Source organism: Cryptococcus neoformans, chromosome 1, assembly GCF_000149385.1.
Source record: "Cryptococcus neoformans var. neoformans B-3501A chromosome 1, whole genome shotgun sequence".
Taxonomy (NCBI): domain Eukaryota; kingdom Fungi; phylum Basidiomycota; class Tremellomycetes; order Tremellales; family Cryptococcaceae; genus Cryptococcus; species Cryptococcus deneoformans.
In genome coordinates this window covers 722,501-740,722 of record NC_009177.1, presented here as the reverse complement: position 1 = coordinate 740,722, position 18,222 = coordinate 722,501, and the positions used below count along the sequence as shown (strand labels likewise).

The 18,222-nt window shown below is 48.5% G+C and overlaps 6 protein-coding genes across 6 annotated transcripts; 3 read left to right on the top strand and 3 right to left on the bottom strand.

Moving 5' to 3' along the window:
* Positions 1–13: 13 nt before the first annotated feature.
* Positions 14–3,351, top strand: CNBA2730 (hypothetical protein; the record flags this gene model as incomplete). Its single annotated transcript, XM_773180.1, has 13 exons — positions 14–121; positions 173–272; positions 328–680; positions 734–833; positions 885–966; positions 1,017–1,080; positions 1,130–1,675; positions 1,733–1,992; positions 2,042–2,134; positions 2,185–2,522; positions 2,568–2,983; positions 3,034–3,207; positions 3,256–3,351. 13 exons carry the CDS (start codon positions 14–16, stop codon positions 3,349–3,351), a joined length of 2,730 nt encoding a protein of 909 aa, XP_778273.1.
* A 77-nt stretch (positions 3,352–3,428) lies between these two features.
* Positions 3,429–7,878, bottom strand: CNBA2720 (hypothetical protein; the record flags this gene model as incomplete). The annotated part of the gene is made up of 17 exons (XM_773179.1): positions 3,429–3,556; positions 3,623–3,766; positions 3,827–3,963; positions 4,018–4,060; positions 4,110–4,438; positions 4,492–4,779; positions 4,836–4,981; positions 5,030–5,171; positions 5,222–5,269; positions 5,319–5,472; positions 5,526–6,322; positions 6,373–6,628; positions 6,676–6,888; positions 6,942–7,001; positions 7,057–7,059; positions 7,120–7,183; positions 7,234–7,878. 17 exons carry the CDS (start codon positions 7,876–7,878, stop codon positions 3,429–3,431), a joined length of 3,597 nt encoding a protein of 1,198 aa, XP_778272.1.
* Positions 7,879–8,124: 246 nt separating this feature from the next.
* Positions 8,125–9,352, top strand: CNBA2710 (hypothetical protein; the record flags this gene model as incomplete). Its single annotated transcript, XM_773178.1, has 4 exons — positions 8,125–8,299; positions 8,355–8,740; positions 8,798–9,161; positions 9,219–9,352. The coding sequence occupies 4 exons, from the start codon at positions 8,125–8,127 to the stop codon at positions 9,350–9,352; spliced, it is 1,059 nt and encodes a 352-aa protein (XP_778271.1).
* A 79-nt stretch (positions 9,353–9,431) lies between these two features.
* Positions 9,432–10,713, bottom strand: CNBA2700 (hypothetical protein; the record flags this gene model as incomplete). The annotated part of the gene is made up of 6 exons (XM_773177.1): positions 9,432–9,766; positions 9,818–9,992; positions 10,049–10,138; positions 10,194–10,232; positions 10,296–10,435; positions 10,476–10,713. 6 exons carry the CDS (start codon positions 10,711–10,713, stop codon positions 9,432–9,434), a joined length of 1,017 nt encoding a protein of 338 aa, XP_778270.1.
* A 315-nt stretch (positions 10,714–11,028) lies between these two features.
* Positions 11,029–14,046, top strand: CNBA2690 (hypothetical protein; the record flags this gene model as incomplete). The annotated part of the gene is made up of 7 exons (XM_773176.1): positions 11,029–11,107; positions 11,159–11,596; positions 11,647–12,013; positions 12,069–12,262; positions 12,318–12,747; positions 12,801–13,756; positions 13,814–14,046. The coding sequence occupies 7 exons, from the start codon at positions 11,029–11,031 to the stop codon at positions 14,044–14,046; spliced, it is 2,697 nt and encodes an 898-aa protein (XP_778269.1).
* Positions 14,047–15,866: 1,820 nt separating this feature from the next.
* CNBA2680 (hypothetical protein) lies at positions 15,867–18,000 on the bottom strand (the record flags this gene model as incomplete). The annotated part of the gene is made up of 6 exons (XM_773175.1): positions 15,867–15,935; positions 15,981–16,489; positions 16,551–16,576; positions 16,630–17,230; positions 17,281–17,503; positions 17,554–18,000. 6 exons carry the CDS (start codon positions 17,998–18,000, stop codon positions 15,867–15,869), a joined length of 1,875 nt encoding a protein of 624 aa, XP_778268.1.
* Between the last annotated feature and the right edge of the window lie 222 nt (positions 18,001–18,222).

Sequence of the window (18,222 nt, the reverse complement as noted above, 5' to 3'; positions counted from 1 at the left end):
CCTTCAACACGGCATGCCATCCTCTCGCCCAGCCACCTCATCAACTGTTCCGTTCACTCCAAAGCCCCGTAAACGCGCGAGCTCCAGCAAGTTCACCTTTACGGACAAGGAACTCAACCAGGTTCATTTCCGTCTCTTTGCCCAATAGGCATTGACGCTGATATATTTACAGTTCGCAGGGACTTTGGCGTCTGTAAGGAAGGTCCGACCAGGAGCTATATTAGAAGAGCTTGAGCAGTCGGGGGAAGGAAGCGGCATACTGCACCGATATGGTCAGTTTGCCGGCCATTCTTATATAGCACCAACTTCAAGAGCTGATAATTGCAGAATCGTCCTTGCATCGTGGAAATCCTGAAGCACAGAAGAGGTCAGCTTCTGCTCGGTCAGTGGAGAATGAGCGGGACCGTTCGCATTTCCGTACGCGACCATCGTCATCGGCTTCGATAACTCAAAGGGAATACAACCCGTCATTCCTTCGCGCGATGTCTGGATCGAGGGACCTGCTACCAGAGTCAGATCACAAGAGCAGAGAAAAGGTAAACGAGCCCGCGAAAATTGAACCTGTTCTCGAACGTCCAACGCCTATGACTGAATTGAGCGCGGAGAGACGGCTACTGGATAAAGTACCCCTTGAGGTCCAAGAAGCTTGGATTTGTGAGGATTTGTTATTCGTCCTTCAGGTAAGTCTCGAAACTCACGATGTGCCTTTCGAATGATTGATGAGCCCGTTTAGGGCGTGGAAGGGGTCTTGATACGGTATGATGAAGGGTATGACCCTTTTGATGAAGAACAGCGCGTAAAGGGCGCAAAGTGGAGGGTTAACCCGTTGCTAGGTTATTTCATTTCACATGTATCATTAATGAAGTCCTAATAGAACTGTATAGATGCTTCATTGCTATCTTTAGTAAAACGGCTCCTACCTCTGGCATCTTTCTTTACGGCTGTCGAAGCGTCAATGGAGTTACGGTCAGTTTTCTCAGAGAGAAGAGGCTCTTTTACTGACTGGAATCGCGAAGGACGGCACCGGAATACGGCATGGTTAGCCACGCGTTGTGCAGCGGAATAAGGGCTATGCTAAAAGTAGGTATTTCCTCAAATTGTGTGACCTTACTGACTATATCACGCCTAGGAATTTCGAGTGCTGACAGCCCAGTTGGAATCTCTCTTCCTCACTTCCCCGACGTTTACCCTTCAAACACTCTACCTCCACCTTCACCCTACTTTGCATACCATGTCGCTGCTTGCATCTCTGTGTCATGCGCTCGAAGCCGACCAGGCTGGGCAAGGTACTGATGATTTGTCAGATGATGACGATGGTTTGGGAGGCATGGCAGAGGAATTGGGCCTGGGGGGCGCAGGTCTAAAAGGGCTGATGAAGAATCTCAAAGCTCGAGAAGGGTTGATTGGTGATGGAGGTGATGTTCTGGGAGGCGAAGTGCTCGGTATCATATGCGAAAGAGAAGCAACTATGAGCGGAGACCCTACGGCTTCCACTTTGCATTCATCTCTCTTACTGCATGCTTCGCAGCCATACTGCAAAATGCTTATACAGTGGATTGCGACTGGCCACTTGTCGGATCCCTTCGATGAATTCATGGTCAAGGAGAGCGGACACATTACAAAAGGCGTTTTAGAAAGTGATTATACAGACGAATATTGGGAGCGAAGGTATACTGTAAGGACATCACAGTGACGAATGCCAAAGTAACGAGGAACTGATACGTGGTCTTAGCTACGCGATGGAGCAATCCCGGGATCGAGCAAAGTGTCAGCTCGTAACAGTACACCTTCGATTTCGGCAGGTGTACCCCCTCCGCGCCAAGGAACAAATCGCCTTCCCGGCGGCGCTTGCATTCCTCAGTTCTTACAACCATGGAAGCACAAGATCCTGCTAGCTGGTAAATATTTAAATGTAATAAGGGAATGCGGGATAGAGGTCAAGAAGCCTGGGGAAGTCGATGAGAAGGAAATGGTGGCTATGAACGATCCCAAGTAGGTCTATTGACCATCACTTATGTAGAATAGAGCTGATAGAGCACAGTTTCTATAAGCGGATAGAAGATGCTTATATATATGCCAACAAGACTCTTTTAAAATTGATGGTGGAAGAGCAAGAACTTATCCCCCATCTTCGGTGAGTCAGATCCGCAAACAACATATGGAACTGTCTTACACTGTACTCAGTTCAATGAAACACTTTTTCTTTCTCAACCAGTCTGATTTCCTCACCAATTTCCTCGATCTTGCTGCCTCTGAACTACGCAAGCCTGCAAAAAGTGCTTCCATTATCAAGCTACAATCTCTTCTAGACCTCGCTGTTCGCAACCCATCGAGTTCGAGCTCAAATGACCCTTTTAAGGATGATCTCAAGGTCGTGATGCAATCTCAAGGATTGTATGATTGGCTATTGAAGATTGTGAGCAAGACCGGAAGCTTGACAGAAGAAGGCGAACTAGATTTTGCGCTGGGTGACATCCATGAAGAAGAAGGTAGTAAAAGGGAGAAAGAGAGACCCCTGATAGGTATGTTTCCTTTCTCTCAATCCAGGCTGCCGCTGATTCCTACAGCGATCGATGCCCTTGCGTTCGACTACTCTGTCAAATTTCCCCTCTCGCTCATCATCTCTCGGAAAACGATCGCGCGCTATCAACTCATTTTCCGTTTCCTCCTTCACCTCCACCATCTCGAATCTGCACTTTCGGCCATGTGGCTTGAACATAAGAGTCCATCTTGGAGAAATAACTCGGGCAATGAAGATATTGAGAGGTGGAAGGCACGGATCTTCTCGTTAAGGACCAGGATGCTGGCCTTTGTGCGGCAGGTGCTAGCATTTGCGACTGGTGAAGTACTAGAGCCTAACTGGAAAGCGCTGGAGGAAAAGCTGGCCAAGGTACAAACAGTTGACCAACTGCTGCGGGATCACGTGGACTTTTTGGATACATGCTTGAAACAGTGCATGTTGACGACTTCAAAACTACTCAACGTACGTCATCATCGTTGCCAGATATTGTTGAAAGCTCATAAACATGAAAGATTTATGCGAAACTTATGACGACCATTTCGGTCTTTGTGTCTTATCAGTCATCTTTGAACTCGGCTCTGAATAAGTTTTTGGTGGATCCTATCGCAGAGTCCGACCCAGCCAAATCTAAATTGAGATGGACGGCATTGTCAAAATTTGAGATTAACTTCAATCACCATGCCAAAGTAAGTCCAACCACAAGTCAGTAATAGATTATTGACTAAAAAACTCAGCTTCATCTGGATGCCGTCACCTACAATGCTGGATCGGAGAATGTAGCTTTGTTAGCTTTGGTTACAAGGTTGCATCAAATCACCTTAAGAATATGACGCTATGCATATAATTAGAATTATGACAGCGGCGCCAAGGCTGCTTCACTTCCGTTATAATGTAGGGGACCATTGGTTCAGTAAACCTCTCCCTCACTGTCTTCTTCGTCCATTCCGAAGATCTTCTTGATATCTGCTAATGTCGTTTCCTTGGTCTTAGCGCCGTTCGACAAGGAAGCGTTTACCAAAGCAGTTTTCGAACGCTCTGCAGAGCGTACGATCAAAAAGTAAGCCAAACGTGGAATTTTGTATGTTCCCTGGTTTTACTTACGAATCTTCATAATTCGCTTCTCAACGGTGCCTTTAATGATATACCTCGTGACGTAAACTGGCTTGTTTTGCCCCAGTCGATGGACACGGTCGATCGCCTGTTGTTCGATGGCTTCATTCCACCAAGTGTCCATCAGAAATACATCTATGCAATCCGTTCAGTGTGCCTCACTCAATACCACCTTTTGACTTTTTTTATACTCACAGTTAGCCATCGTCAAATTGAGACCGACGCCGCCAGCCTTGAGAGATATAAGCAAAATTAGTGGTTCATTCGTTTTCCGGCCGAACTCTTCAATGGTGTTTGCGCGTTGAGCTTGACTCATAGTACCGTCAAACCGACTATTATGATTGATCATTAGCCCCATCTTGGAGGTGTACTCTAAGCCAACTTACAGCCAACGTATACCTTGTTTGGTAAGTGTGGCTTCGATCAAATCTACGAGCAATCAGCGACTACGATGAGGCCCCACGGGTAAGTTCCCCACCTAGGAAAGATGTAAACTGCGAAAATACCAGGGCCTTCGCCTTTGGATCCTCTTGCCTTATTTCTTCCAATTGTCTCAACAGCGCTCTAAGCTTCGTGCTTGTGACTAAGTCTACTTTACCCAATGTAACAGTCGTATCGTTGCTCGACTTTGAGTTCGGATCGCGCCCCCCAGGGTAAGCGTCAGTGATAGGATTGACACGCTTATGACGGCGCTGGACGGAACGAAGGTCGGCGAGTTTGATTGGACCTTTGCCACAAGATGGACAACTGGCTATTTTGTTCTGATCTTCACATGTACCTATCCACTCAACTATACAATCCTGGCAGCTTTGTCGTCTGTCAGCCCGCAGCATCGAATACTACAAAAAAAGAAGACATACCTTCTGTGGTAACAAGGCAACAAAACTTCATCAAACATTTCATTTGAACAAAGTTCGCAGATCGGCGTATCCTCTTGTTCCCCTAATTCCTTCAGGACTTTAGCCGCATAAGCTTTGTCCACATCGTCTGGAGTCTCTGCTCTAATGCCTCCCGCATACATGGCGATCATGTCACGAAGATTGCCTTCGCCATTGCCAGCACCGGACTCCAAAATCTTCTCGCCTAGTTCTCCGTCTTCTCCTGATTTTCCAAGAACAAGAAGGGGATGATCGACACATTGGCGGAGTCTAAAATGAGAATTCCATAAGCGAATTACGTCTCTCAGACACGGTTTTGAGCTCACTTCATAAGCATAGCCAAGATGGAAGTGTAATTTGACATGGCTCTTCCATCTGCGTCCAGCTCAATAAATCGTTTCTTCGCCCTCTCCTCAAGGAATTTGTATATCTGCCTTTCGGCCCTAGAAAACTGTAATACCTTGATTTCCACCTGAAAGGGATGAGACTAGATTTACAACGTGAGTTAATGTCAACATACAGTCTTTGGGGGAAGATCGACAATGAGGCGCCCGTCCTTATCCCTCATGGTCTTTTCTCGGCGCAAAAGGCATGATTCCAGGATGTACTGAACGACATTGAGAGCTTTATGATCTTGGTTCAAAAAGGGAACAGTGACGAAGCTGTTGTGATATTATTAGTTGTCTTCGCTGATGGAACTGATTGTACTCACCTTCGGAAGAACGAATAATTACCCCAAGGTGTGATGCGTAGGAAATGCCTGATGCTCATTAGCTGTTTTACTTCTTAGGTCAGGGAGAATGGCCTACAATAACGAATACAAATCCTCCAGACGATTCACAATAGGAGTACCAGTCAAAGCCCAACGCCTTTGGCCTTTGAGCTCATAACAAGCTTTTGAAACCATGGCTAAACGATTCCTGATGTTATGAGCTTCATCAAGAACAATGCGGAGGAATTCATCTTGGAGCTGATTAGCAATAGGCATAAATAAAGACGCATACAAGCCGATTTACGATCATATAGGCTCCCACCTTCATAGTTGGGCCTGTCCTTGGTCCTCAGCCACTTCTGGTATTCGCTTGTAAGGGTTCCGTACGAAGTCACAATGACATCCACCCTCTCTTTTCCGTCACCTGCTAATAAAGCCTCAATATCGACCCTGTCACCTCCATACCACACGTAGCTGTTGATTGAACCTTGTTGTGACATTTTTCGAAGTTCGTCATGCCATTGCGCCGCGAGGGAAACAGGGCAGACAACTAAAGTAGCGCGTGGGAATGATTCAACTTTAGGGGCAGTCGGAACAGCACGCCATTGGTTGGAAAGGGTGACTTGTTTGAATTTGATACGCTTGGAAGCAGGCTCCTCGTCGATCTCTCCTTCCACCCCATCTCTGGTCTGCGATTCCAAGTTTCCAGCTGGTTTCTCCTCGCGGTTGGTATGGATCAAAGAAGCCATCATACAAGTTTTGCCCATGCCCATCGCATCAGCAAGAATGCCCCCTCGAGAAAGGTTTTGGGAGGTCGGGAACTTAAGACTGAGTTCGCCGCTATAAGGATTCCAGTAAAACTTCCGTGTGGAATCGGGTTGTTCATCATCGTCAGAAATCTCAATGGGCTCTCCAGGCAGTTGATCTTTCTTGAACAAGTATTCCTCCCACAGAGGGTGCAAACTTTCGTTCCGAACGCTAGAGTCGCCCTTTTCCCTCGCGTTCATCCATGTCAAGGCCTGCTTTTGGTATGGACGAAGAGTGTACAGGAATGTCGAAGGAGGATCCATCTCGTCTAAACGAGTATCACCCTGCTGAGCCCTTATCCAATATTAGTGCTGCCGCATTTAAAATAAGCGGGTGTGACTTACTTTCGGTAAATGGAGTCAATCTCATTCATTTGTTTCTCATCTAACTTTTCCGCTTCGTCTCCACTGTCTTCTTCATCATCATCCACAGCGCGCATAGCAGCCCGGCCTTTGCCTTTCTCCTCGGCAGTTGAAGTACTTGGAGAAGATCTGAGTCTGGACCCCTCTAGATCGGGTCCCTTTTGCCTATTCAAGACCCCTTGAATTGGTGTTACTTTTGAAAGGGCACTGGACTGAATGGGCTTCACGCCAATACGCTCTGGAGATTTATCAATTACATGGACAGTCAGGACATGGTTAACGCACCAAAAAGGGACCTCAGCGAATCCTTCCTTAGACGCATTGCCTCTTCCATGGCTGTCTCTCTTTGATCTTTCCAAAATGAAAAATGTTCCTCCCTTTTGTGTTTTCCAAAGTTTTCAAATGCTTTTCGAGCTAAATATACCTTGATGTTAAGTAAGATAGTGCATCCTGTGGTAAGGTTTTGAGGGCAGTCAATGACATTTCCGCTAAGTTGGACTGGGGAATACATTAAATGGAAGGAGACGACAGGATCGATAAGAGAAACTCACTGACGCCGGTGTCCAGGAGATGAGTGAGGAAACCAGCTTCATGAATTGACAGTCTTCCAACTGCGTAATTGGGTCAGGTTTCAAAGAAGAAGGAAAGGCTTCTCAGTCAACGTACTTTCTATTGTGCCTGGTGTTAGTAGTGCAATCCATAAACCATGTAAACTTAAAAACGACTTACCAAAACCACGTTCATTTCTGAACCGTATGATTTGATCTGTCGTTGCCTTCACTTTCTTCGCAGGCTTGAGGACCATTAGGCTCGTAATTGCAATAACCAGTAGCGCCAGCTCACCTCCACTTTTTTTGCCATCATTGATCCCAGAGTCATCTGCTTCGATTTTACTCCACCCACCACCTTTCCATTGACAAGTCTCACGGGTCCACTGTCTTTCCTTCCTGGTTTCGGGGCGCCAACATCCGTGGACTTGCTTTTGGGTCTTTCAATGACAATTTTGGTACCCGGTGAGCAATATCCGCGGCCTTTGGAAAGGCTCCAGCCTTCACATACAAATTCGCCTAAAAATCCTTTCCTAAAATCAGCACGTATTACCGGAGCTGATGGGACAGGCGATGAAGACGAGCTAGAATGATGTGAATGTGCCTGTTGGAGACTTCTTTTCCTTCGAGGAGCGACAATTGTCCCTTGGGGATGTGATGAAGCTGGATTATGCCCCACGATAGAAAAATCATCATCGACATCGTCATGGGCAGATGTCTGGCTGGTAGTTTCAAAATCCCCGGTAGTAATTCCATGTTGGGGTCTAGAGGAAGAAGCGATATTGATGCTAAACTTGGAACTGGTGCTCTGAGTCGGGTGGACAATAGTGAGGGGGACATCGTTTTGCTCTTCACCTTCTGAGTCCGTAGCAGGGAAGAAAAGTTCTGGGGAAGACTTTGTCCTAAAACGTCCCGTTTCTGGAGAGGCTTCGGCGCTCATGGCGTGGAGGTGAGGAAGGAAATGTGAAAAAAAGAACGAGTGTGGAAAAGAGTGCTAGAAATTGAAGGATTATCGATTCGCGTTGACGCGTCTTGAATGTACTTGTAATGTCCGGCCGAGCACTCAGATGGGGGACCGGACGCGACCTAACTTACGTAATAAGGATATTTTTGCTCTCTTGTCGGTGTTCTTCGTTATATCTAAATATATTAGCTGGACGGCAGTTCTTGAGGAAAATAAATAAGGATGGATCCTCGGCTCGCGTTCCTCCGCCTCACAGCGGACAGCGCTTCTTCCCTCCCCATCCCTTGCTCATTCCAGAACAGAAGACCAGGGGCAGCTGGTCACGTAGAGCTTAACTACTGGCCTCCCCGCAATCGTGTCTCCAAAGCGCCTGATCATCTGCTCTTGTTCATCCTCGGTGAGCTCACATAGCCTGTTTGCTCTATGCGACGACGCCAATTGACAGGGTCAAGGCAATCCTGGATTGCTGGGCTACTATCCACACTTCCTCTCTCACCTCCATTCGCTTCTCCCTGCCAGCCATGCCATCCTGGCAACATCCCATATAGGCCACTCGACGAAGTTTCCCGGCCCTACAGTTCCTCTGTCTCTTTCCCAGCAAGTCACCAGTAAGATAGAGCTTGTTGAGACTATTCGAGACTATCTCGATGACTGGGCCCTAAAGGAAGGTCAAAACAGGCCTAAATTGGGTCTAATGGGCCATTCTGTCGGGGCTTACATGGCTTGTGAAGTAATGAAGGAACTGAACACAGAAAAAACACGCCCTGTGCATGCTGGATATCTGCTATTTCCCACGCTCGGATGGATCGCTAACACCTGGAACGGATGGACATTATGGGTGCGTAAACACGCCATATACGATTGCAACAAAAGCCCATCGTTATGAATTGCATAGCCTATATTTCATCGCCCAATCAAACCGATTTTACTCTACCTTTCCCCGCTTTTACGTCCCCTCTTCTCACTCGTCAACCTTCCAGAGACAAGTCAATCCCTCCTTCTTTCTCCACCTGTACTCAAAGATGTCCTATCGTTATCTTCCGATGAAATGCGCCAAATAAAGGGACTTGATACCGACTGGTTCAAGACGCAGGGCACAGATCAAACAGAAGAACGTGAGGGGTTGTTTGGGGTCTGGACGGGGGGAAATGGCGACGGTTGGGTTGGTAAAGACGGCCCATTAGTCCAGGAGTGCTTAGGGGGCGAAAGTAGCGAAAGAGTAAAAATCTTGGACGGGGTTCCTCACGCATTCTGCCTTAGTAAGTACTGAAGTTGAAGACGATAGCTCTGGACGTGAGGTTAATATGGATAATCAGCGCGGGAGCACTCTGAGCTGGTTGCTAAAATTGTGGCTGGATGGATCTGTCCTAAAGGGTTCCGACCAGAGACGCCTCTTATACCTGCGGAGCAACCACAACAACCTTTAGGCTCCAACATCGCTCCGATGTAGATTTGATAATGCTATATTATATTAGACTTGATAAAAACTTTATTAATGCATTGATTCCGTCTCAAACGGAAGCACGCAGTCAACCCAACCACCACTTTCTGTTCCATGCTGTTCCATCTCCGCCTAGCTCGTTCGTCATTGACCTCCAATCTGCTATGCCAGTCAAAACGTCATCCGAGGGGCCTTTCGCAGGTGAACCACCTTGCATTGATACGCTAGACGATTCTACAGGAGACGATAATTTGGGAGGTCTTCCCGGCGTTGGAGGCGCCTCTGTGAAAGGCGGGAGAGGAAGATCGGAGGACCTGTCAAGAGAATGACCAGAATGATGCACAGCTCGACGGCCCTGGTGCATTGTAGCGAACCCTTCGATCAGAGACACTATGTCTCGCCAGTCTGTCATTTTTCCAGGGCCTAGAGATTATCAATTTAGAGAACTCTTACCATCCGTTATCAAGCACTTACCGTCATCACCGCAGGCAAGCCTCCCAGCCCCCTGTGGTCCAGAGACAAGGTACTCCAAGTCCTCTTGCACGACCGCGAGGTGCCGAGTAGTTAGCCGATGCTGATACATGTGCGTGTTCATAGCGGGGCACACGATTACCGGCGTTGATGGGCTCAGTGCGCGGAGAAGAGAAGTCTAAAGGCCATTAATCAGCATAACGCGGTATCACGAGAACATGTAAAACTACATACAGCGAGACTGTCGCAAATCCCGCCGGCGATCTTGGCCAGCAGGTCTGCTGAGCAGGGTGCAATCACAACCAAATCTGCCCATCGACGCAACTGCGATGTAGTCAGAGACAGCGAAATGGGGTTTTAGAGTAAAGTGAAAATCCACTTCGATGTGTAATATAGGTTCTCCTACATGCTTCCAATCCTACATTGATACAGTCAGTACCGCGCGCCTTCTCCTATTGTTTTAAAGTAGGGGTTGACGCACGGACCATTCATCTTCATCTGTCCAGACTCTCACACCGAAATGCTCTCCAATTTGTTCGTCAGGTAGGTTTAGAGCCGATCTCACAGAATTGTCTACATCTTCTTGGCTGTAAAAGTATGTGGAAGCTTTGGTCGCAACCACTTGCACGTCAATATTCGGTGACTGCCAGTCAATGCGGACAGCGAAGTCGGTCAGCAGGAGATCCCCTAGAAGGCAGGATATCGAGAGCATTATTATTCACCTTGACCAAAGCCCCAACGATATCGGGTGCTTTGATGCTTGCTACGCTACCACTGGTGATCAAAACGACACGAAAGATGCCATCATCTACCTCGTCTGCAGGGCGGTGGTGGGATGAAACGAATGGGCGCGAGGGCTTTTTACGAACGGGAGCAGCATGAGTTTGGGTGGGCTGCATTGTTATTAAATGTGAATCGAACGGCGGATGAGAGAATGCCGAGGCGTCCAAATGCTTACCCGATCGCAAAGAATATTCACGACTCCACAGGAATGGACCGGAATGGACGAGAAAGCCGCGGCGGCGAGACTAGTGGACGCCACGTGGTTCTGGCACTTTCTCGAATCTAGGCACGACGATGATGTCTTTCTTTCCCGAATGACGGGACGGCCTCCACTCTCAGTATATATAGAGGGACGGATACCCCTCCGGCTCTCCCACCAGCCATTTTAATTCTTATCTACATTCATTACTTACTCTCAACTAATAATAACCATGGACAACTTTACAGACAAGTCCTCAGAGGTCTTGAAGGCCGCCCTCGACAAAGCGGCGGAGATGGCGAACGCTCAAGGTACGTGCAATATTCATGTTTTGAAGTCATCCTGTAGCTAAACCGTCGTAGTTCACCCATTACATCTTATATCCGTCCTCTGGGAGGAACCAAACCAGCCTTCTAGTGGCCCTGACCAGCCCACTTTACTCAAAGCCGCTCTTGAACATGTTGGCGGTAATCCCACCCTTTTCAACCGTGCTCTCATGCACAAGATAAACCGATTACCCGTTGTCGACCCTCCTCCATCACCCCCTCTGCCCCTTGCCAACTCCTTCAATGCTGTTATACGGGAAGCTCAGAAATTGCAGAAGGACCAAAATGACCAGTTTGTCGCTGTCGACCACCTTCTCCTCGCGTTGCTTCGCACCGATGCCTCCGATATGAAGGAGTTGTTGAGAGGTACGGGTGCTGAGCCGAGAGCCCTGGAAGCAGAGATCAAGAGAAAAAGAGGTGGAAGGAAGGTCGACAGCAAAGGTGCTGAGGGACAGTTCGATGCTCTTAATAAATGTAAGTGTAGGGACCTTTTCGCGAAAGGATGTCGCTGATATAATTCATAGACTGCGTGGATCTTACCGCTCTAGCAGAGCAAGGTAAGCTTGACCCTGTGATCGGTCGAGACAACGAAATCCGCCGTGTTATTCGAATTCTCTCCAGGCGCACCAAGGGTAACCCTGTCCTCATTGGGGAGCCTGGTGTGGGTAAGACGGCCATTGCCGAAGGTCTTGCCCAGCGAATTGTCGACCGAGATGTCCCGGCAAGCTTGATCAGTCGTCTACTTGCCCTTGACATGGGTGCTCTGATGGCTGGCGCCAAGTACAAGGGCGAATACGAGGAGCGTGTCAAGGCCGTTCTCAGCGAGGTTGAAAAGTCTGGGGATGAAGGCACGCAGATTATCCTCTTTATTGATGAAATTCACCTGATTATGTACGTTCTTCCGAGCTCTATCAATAGTTGAAATTTGCTGACTGTGTACTCTTAGGGCCGGGAAAGATTCAAGCGGCGGTATGGACGCTGCCAACTTACTCAAACCAATGTTGGCTCGAGGGAAGCTCAAGGTCATTGGTGCTACTACTCTGAACGAGTACCGAGAATACATCGAGAAGGATTCTGCCTTTGAGCGTCGATTCGCTCAAGTCATAGTTGACGAACCTTCTGTTCCAGACACCGTTGCAAGTGAGTGGCTGCTATTGCTCGTGATATATAACATTTGGCTAACAATAATTCTCAGTTATGCGTGGTATTCGCGAAAAATATGAAACACATCATGGTGTCCGTATCATGGACTCTGCCCTTGTCCTTGCTGCCCAACTTGCCAAACAATATCTTACAGCACGACGCTTGCCAGACTCTGCCATCGATCTTCTCGACGAAGCAGCCAGTGCTGTCAAGGTTGCCCGCGAAACCCGCCCGGAAGCCATTGACGAGCTTGAACGCAAAAAGCTTGGTTTAGAGGTCGAGATCCATGCCCTTGAGCGAGAGAAGGACGAGGCCTCCAAGGAAAGATTGGAAGTAGCTAAAAAGGCTATCGCCGACTTGGAAGACAAGCTGGGGCCTTTGAAACGGGAATATGAGAACGACAAGCATCTGGGAGATCAGATTCATGAGCTGAGGAGGAAGATTGATGAGCTGCGAACCAAGGCTGATGAGGCAGAAAGAAGGTAAGTAGTCCTTGAAAGCTCAAGATATATGGCAAGGCTAATCTTTCACTTAGGTACGACCTTGCTACAGCTGCCGACATTCGATACCACTCTATTCCCCAACGTGAACAAAAGCTTCAAGAGTTGGAGCAGAAAGAAGCTGAGAAGGGTTCGGGTCAGCAAGTCGCTCCAGAGATGATTGCTGAGGTTGTGGCTCGGTGGACTGGAGTTCCCGTGTCCCGATTGGTCGAAACCGAAAAGGCCAAACTCCTCCGCCTTGAGAAATTGATCTCCAAAAAGGTCATTGGTCAACCAGAGGCGGTCAAGTCTGTCGCTAACGCCATTCGGCTCAATCGATCCGGCCTTGGTAATCAGAATCGCCCCATTGCCTCATTCTTGCTAGTTGGTCCATCTGGTACCGGCAAAACATTGCTTGCCAAGACATTGGCGGGTGTTATGTTCAACAGCGAGGATGCAATGGTTCGTATCGATGCTTCCGAGTACTCTGAGAAGCATGCCATCTCGCGTCTCATTGGTGCCGGTCCTGGATACGTCGGGCATGAGGCTGGTGGCCAGCTGACTGAGGCTGTCAGGCGCAAGCCGTACTCCCTCATCCTCATTGACGAGATCGAAAAGGCAGCGCGCGAATTCCACCAGCTCTTCCTGCAAGTTCTCGATGATGGTCGTCTTACCGATGGCAAAGGCCGGGTAGTTGACTTCCGCAACACTATCGTCATGATGACTTCCAATGTCGGCTCTATGTATCTCAATGAGCACCCCTCGGAGGGAGCAGTCGATCCTGCTGTTCGTGCCAAGGTCAATGGGGCTATCGCTAAGACTTTCCCTCCGGAGTTCATCAACAGAATTGACGACATCATTCTATACCGATCATTGAGCAGAGCGGACATTAGGAAGGTCGTTGATGTTAGATTGAAGGAAATTCAGCAAAGGTTGTTGGATAACAACAGGAAAATCAAGCTTGATGTCGATGATCCTTCCTGCGAGTGGTTGGCTCAAGCTGGATACTCTCGTAAGTGTCAATCCCTTCAAAAAAAATTGAAACAATTACTGATATTTTTATCTACAGCGACGTACGGTGCTCGACCCATGGCTCGTCTTATCCAGACCGAAATTCTCAATCCTCTCTCGCGACTCTTGCTCCAAGGGCGTGTGCGAGACGGTGAAGTTGCCCACATCACGGTCGACCTTCGGAAGAACAGGTTGGTTGTGATTCCCAACCATGAACCCGACGTTATCCAGCCGGATGATAGTGAAGATGAGGATGATTCAATGGATATTGAGGTGGAAGAAATGGATTAAATGTACCAAGGCGGCGGGTCTGATCATCGAAGTAGTAGTTATTTTTCTCTTTTTAATTTATAGTTGTCTTTTTGCTGCCATCATAAACTTAGATCAAAATGTAGCAATTAATGAACCAAATGTACCGTGACCTTTATTGGACCGGCGAGCTGTTGAAGCATGGTTGGAGAAGGCAGACGAGCATGGGAACATAAGTAAAACATACTGTGACGGAAAAAGTGTGCAGTCATAAACCGAAAGACTTGAAAGGAAGAAACGCCCTCCTTCAGGAATTGCTCGCCATTCCTTCAGTAAATGCTGAAAGGACGGCCCATGATCTTTTATGCATTGTAAACAACCTTCAGAATAGTATCGGCAACACCAACAAGGCGGCCTGTGTTTACGAGTATAATAATAACTTCTTGAGCACAGATAGTTCTTTGTCCATTGATGGTAAGCATTTTGATAAACTCGACAACATTAACATTAATTGCTTGAAGCAGACTAAACTTATCAACAGATTGTCAGAAGTAAACAAAGAAAAAACGCTACGTTATGCAAAACCCGAATGTACAAACAACAGTCCTGATCGAGCAATTCAAGTGAGTCAAACAGAGCTCCTCATCTTTCCTATCCGCTGTCGACCATCTGTCATACGAAGCTGATGAAAAAACGACGTTCTTCCTGCTAGAAATGAGCTTTCAAATGTCGATGCCGATATCACATGTTTAAACCATACCCTTCTCTCGCCCATACGATCTCCTTCCATTACACCTATTATCCAGGAGCAGTACACTCCTCCTCCCATAACGCCCACACATACGTCTCGCTTTTCCAAGCTGATTTCAGTCTTGTCCATTTCTCGCAAGGATGCATTCAAGCGGCCAAGTACGAAACCAGGTGGTAAGTGGGGGTGGGCGCGGTACAGCAAGCTTGATAAGAGTGAAGAGACGCCTCTTGTCCGAAGAGAGTCTGGGGATTCGGGGCACTCTGCCGATTCGGAGCGCACGCTTGTGGGAGTAACGCTCGACTATGGAGAGGATGTCTGTTCTGTACAAGACGAGAGGGTAGATGATCCCGCAGGTGAACTATTAGCGCTCCTTGCACCGGTCATTTCCACCCTCCAGCGTCTGGGGATCAAGATTTCCTCGCATGTTCACATTCTTCCATCGGCAGAGTATGCCGGTCTCAAAGACCATTACCTCAAAGCTTGCAATGCGATGTTGAGCCTCTTAAACCAACTGCAATCACTTTATTCATCTGTTAAAGCACGAAGGAGTTCTTTGGTCGACACCGAGGACGGCCTTGAGATGCGTACACTTATGCTAGAAGCCCTCATCAAGAAGATCAAAGCAGAGCAAGCCCAGTTCAGAACTTTGCCTACGGTTCCCGCATCGTCACACAACCCATTCGTCGTGCATGCTGCCTCCCTTCAGAAGCCAGATCAAAGGCCTAGCGAAAGGCGTGCGAGCACTGTCCAGTCCAATCCAATAAAAATTACTCCGGCTCAGGTTACACTGCCGAATGAGGAAATATCCAATAGATCATTCATTCCTAATGCGCAGCAATCTTCCTGGGCCATGAATATAGTGAGGCTCGGTAGCTTTCAAGCCTCTGCGTTGTTCAGCCCAAGTCCCATCGCGGTAAGGAAACTGGTAAGGGACACCGGGAAGGTGTAGCACTGTGAAAACATTGGCGGATCGTCGGATGCTTGTTGTTTATCTTCTGTGTATCGTTCTACATCGCTGTATACCTAAATTGTTGGTGGATAAGACGTCCAGTCTGAGAGCACGTGCACATGTAAAATCGTATTCCATACACCGGACACATCTCCTAAAAAGCTAAAGCACTGGGCCATCCCTATCGCCCTTGTCGAATCTGGTCTCATCGAAATATGTGGCTTTCTGATTCTTGTTTCAATAATATCCCAAAGCCATTAGACAATGTATACTCACAATATTTCTTCCCCCGAAAAATCTCCCATCCAGTTCCTTGATTGCCCTCCATGCCCCCGCCATCCCGGAAAACACCACAAAAACGCGCAAACACTCTTCCGGTTCTGGCGGAGGTGGTTCTACCAGGTGAAGCACTACCCTCTCTACGATCCCGTAGTTTGAACACTCTTCTCCTATCTCATTTACCAATTCCTCGTCAATTTCCTCTACCGAACCCACAAGGCCCCTTAGGCAAATCACCCTGCCTTCCTCACCCTTTCTCTCCTTTTCTTCCTTTGCACGTTCATCCTTATTGTCATTGACGATCCTGCCACGGGCAGAAGGTGCTTGAACCCATTTGCGAGATTTGGCATTGGCTGCTGCTGCTTTTTGTTTGGCAAGGGCCCGCTTTGATAGGGGTTGCGAGAGATTCGCAACCGGAGCAACATGTTCCGTAGTTAAAGCGTGGACAATACCCTCACCACGAGCTCCTAAGCCTGTGCCTTCGACGTGGCCCCATTTACGCATCACTTTGAAATAAGGGGATTAGTTAAATATGAACGAACGAGGCTGAAATGAAAGATGACCTACTTTTCTCTGCAAATGTCCCACCACCACTATGTTATGTCAGCAGGTCGATCAGACACCATATTGCACCTTTCCGACTCACACATCCTGAAGTTGCGCTGCAGAGGAGGATGCCGAGGCGGGAGCAGGTGATGATGGGGGTTGCGCCGCTCCGGCAAGAGCTTTGAACTTGGCAGCAATAGCCTCGGCAGCCTTTTTTCTCTCCTCCAACATAGCCTGGAAATCTTGACTAGTTGATGCGGCTGCCTGAACCTGTGGAAGTTCGGCTTGCGCGTTTGGTATCACGGGCAAAGGTGGTGGGGTGGTTGTAGGTGGTTGAGTCAAATGAGTAGAGGGGTATGCATCTGGTGCAGCGGATGAAGAGGCTGTAGAACTCGGGATGAATGAGGTTGTAGGTGGGGGGTTCTGAGATATGGCTGCTCTCCTTGCATATGCATCGTCACCTGATTGTGAAGGATGATGTAGATGCAAGGGAGCTTGCTGCGTCATGGCGACCCGTCTAGCATAAGCATCATCCCCCGACGGCGATAGGCGTGACAAGTCCATCCGCCTATCGTCCTGATCACGGCCAAATGCGGGTTGCGATTCGGGCAGACGATTAACGGCAGTCTCGGGTTCTTCAGAAACAGTAGACTTTGAGGCCGAAGGAGAATACATCTTTGGAGGAGCAAACATCTTGGGAGCTTACGGTATACAGTCAGTAATTGACCGGCCAATTGATGGATCCACTTACCGTCCCTTCTTGGAGCGATGTCCTCTTCGCTGTCTGTATAATAACTGCTCTCATCACTGCTCAAGCCTTCAGCTCTTCGTCTCTTAGCCTCCATGAGCTTCCTCCTCCTCTCTTCCTTGGCACGTTTCCGATACTGTTGATATTCACCGAGGTCGTTGGGCCGGTTGGGATCATATATCTCTTCAGGGTCAAACGTGGGGAAAAAAGGCTGTGGATTTTTTCTCTTTGAAGGGATCAGCGAGGTGCTTTACCACGTAGTCCGACAATACCCACTTTCTTCTTCTTCTTCTTCTTTTTCTCACCGGAGAAATCATTGCCCAATCTGTCCTTGTACCCTCCTTTGTTGGTCCCTATCGTCATAGCCGGCGCCTTGGCAAGAGGCAGACCGTCTGGCCCGAATACCAGCTGCGCATCACCTTCATCTTGAGCTGCCGGGGAACGAGAGTGCAAGACTGGTTCTGCAGAGCGAACGATATCTGCGGAGCTTGGATTGAGGGGGAGCGCGGAGACGTGTGCGGTTGGGACCGGCGGCTTCAGCGGCTTCTTGTTGATGCGGGGGGCGAACTTGAGGGCGGAGGAGAATGCGGGGGGCTGTCTCTGCTTGGACTGTGCGGGGGGGAGGGAGCCAGCGTCTGCGTCTGGCGGGCGGGGGGTCTCCCGCTGCTCTGGCTCATCCTCCGGGTTCGTCGCAGAGAATTTGATGCCGCCGTAGAGGGACATGGCGTTGTGGGCGAGCGGGGAGAGACGTGCGGCGTGTTGTTATAGACAGATAACCGCCGCCACATCTCTTTATCAATCTGCTTTGCCGAAATCCCGTCTATCCACCCCACGTGGAAGCCACGCGGCGGGCCTCACCATGGCGGCGGAGGTCCATGCGCAGGGCGCGAACAATCAGCGGCCTCAGCCTAATTGTTGGGTAAGTTAATATTACGCTTACAGTCC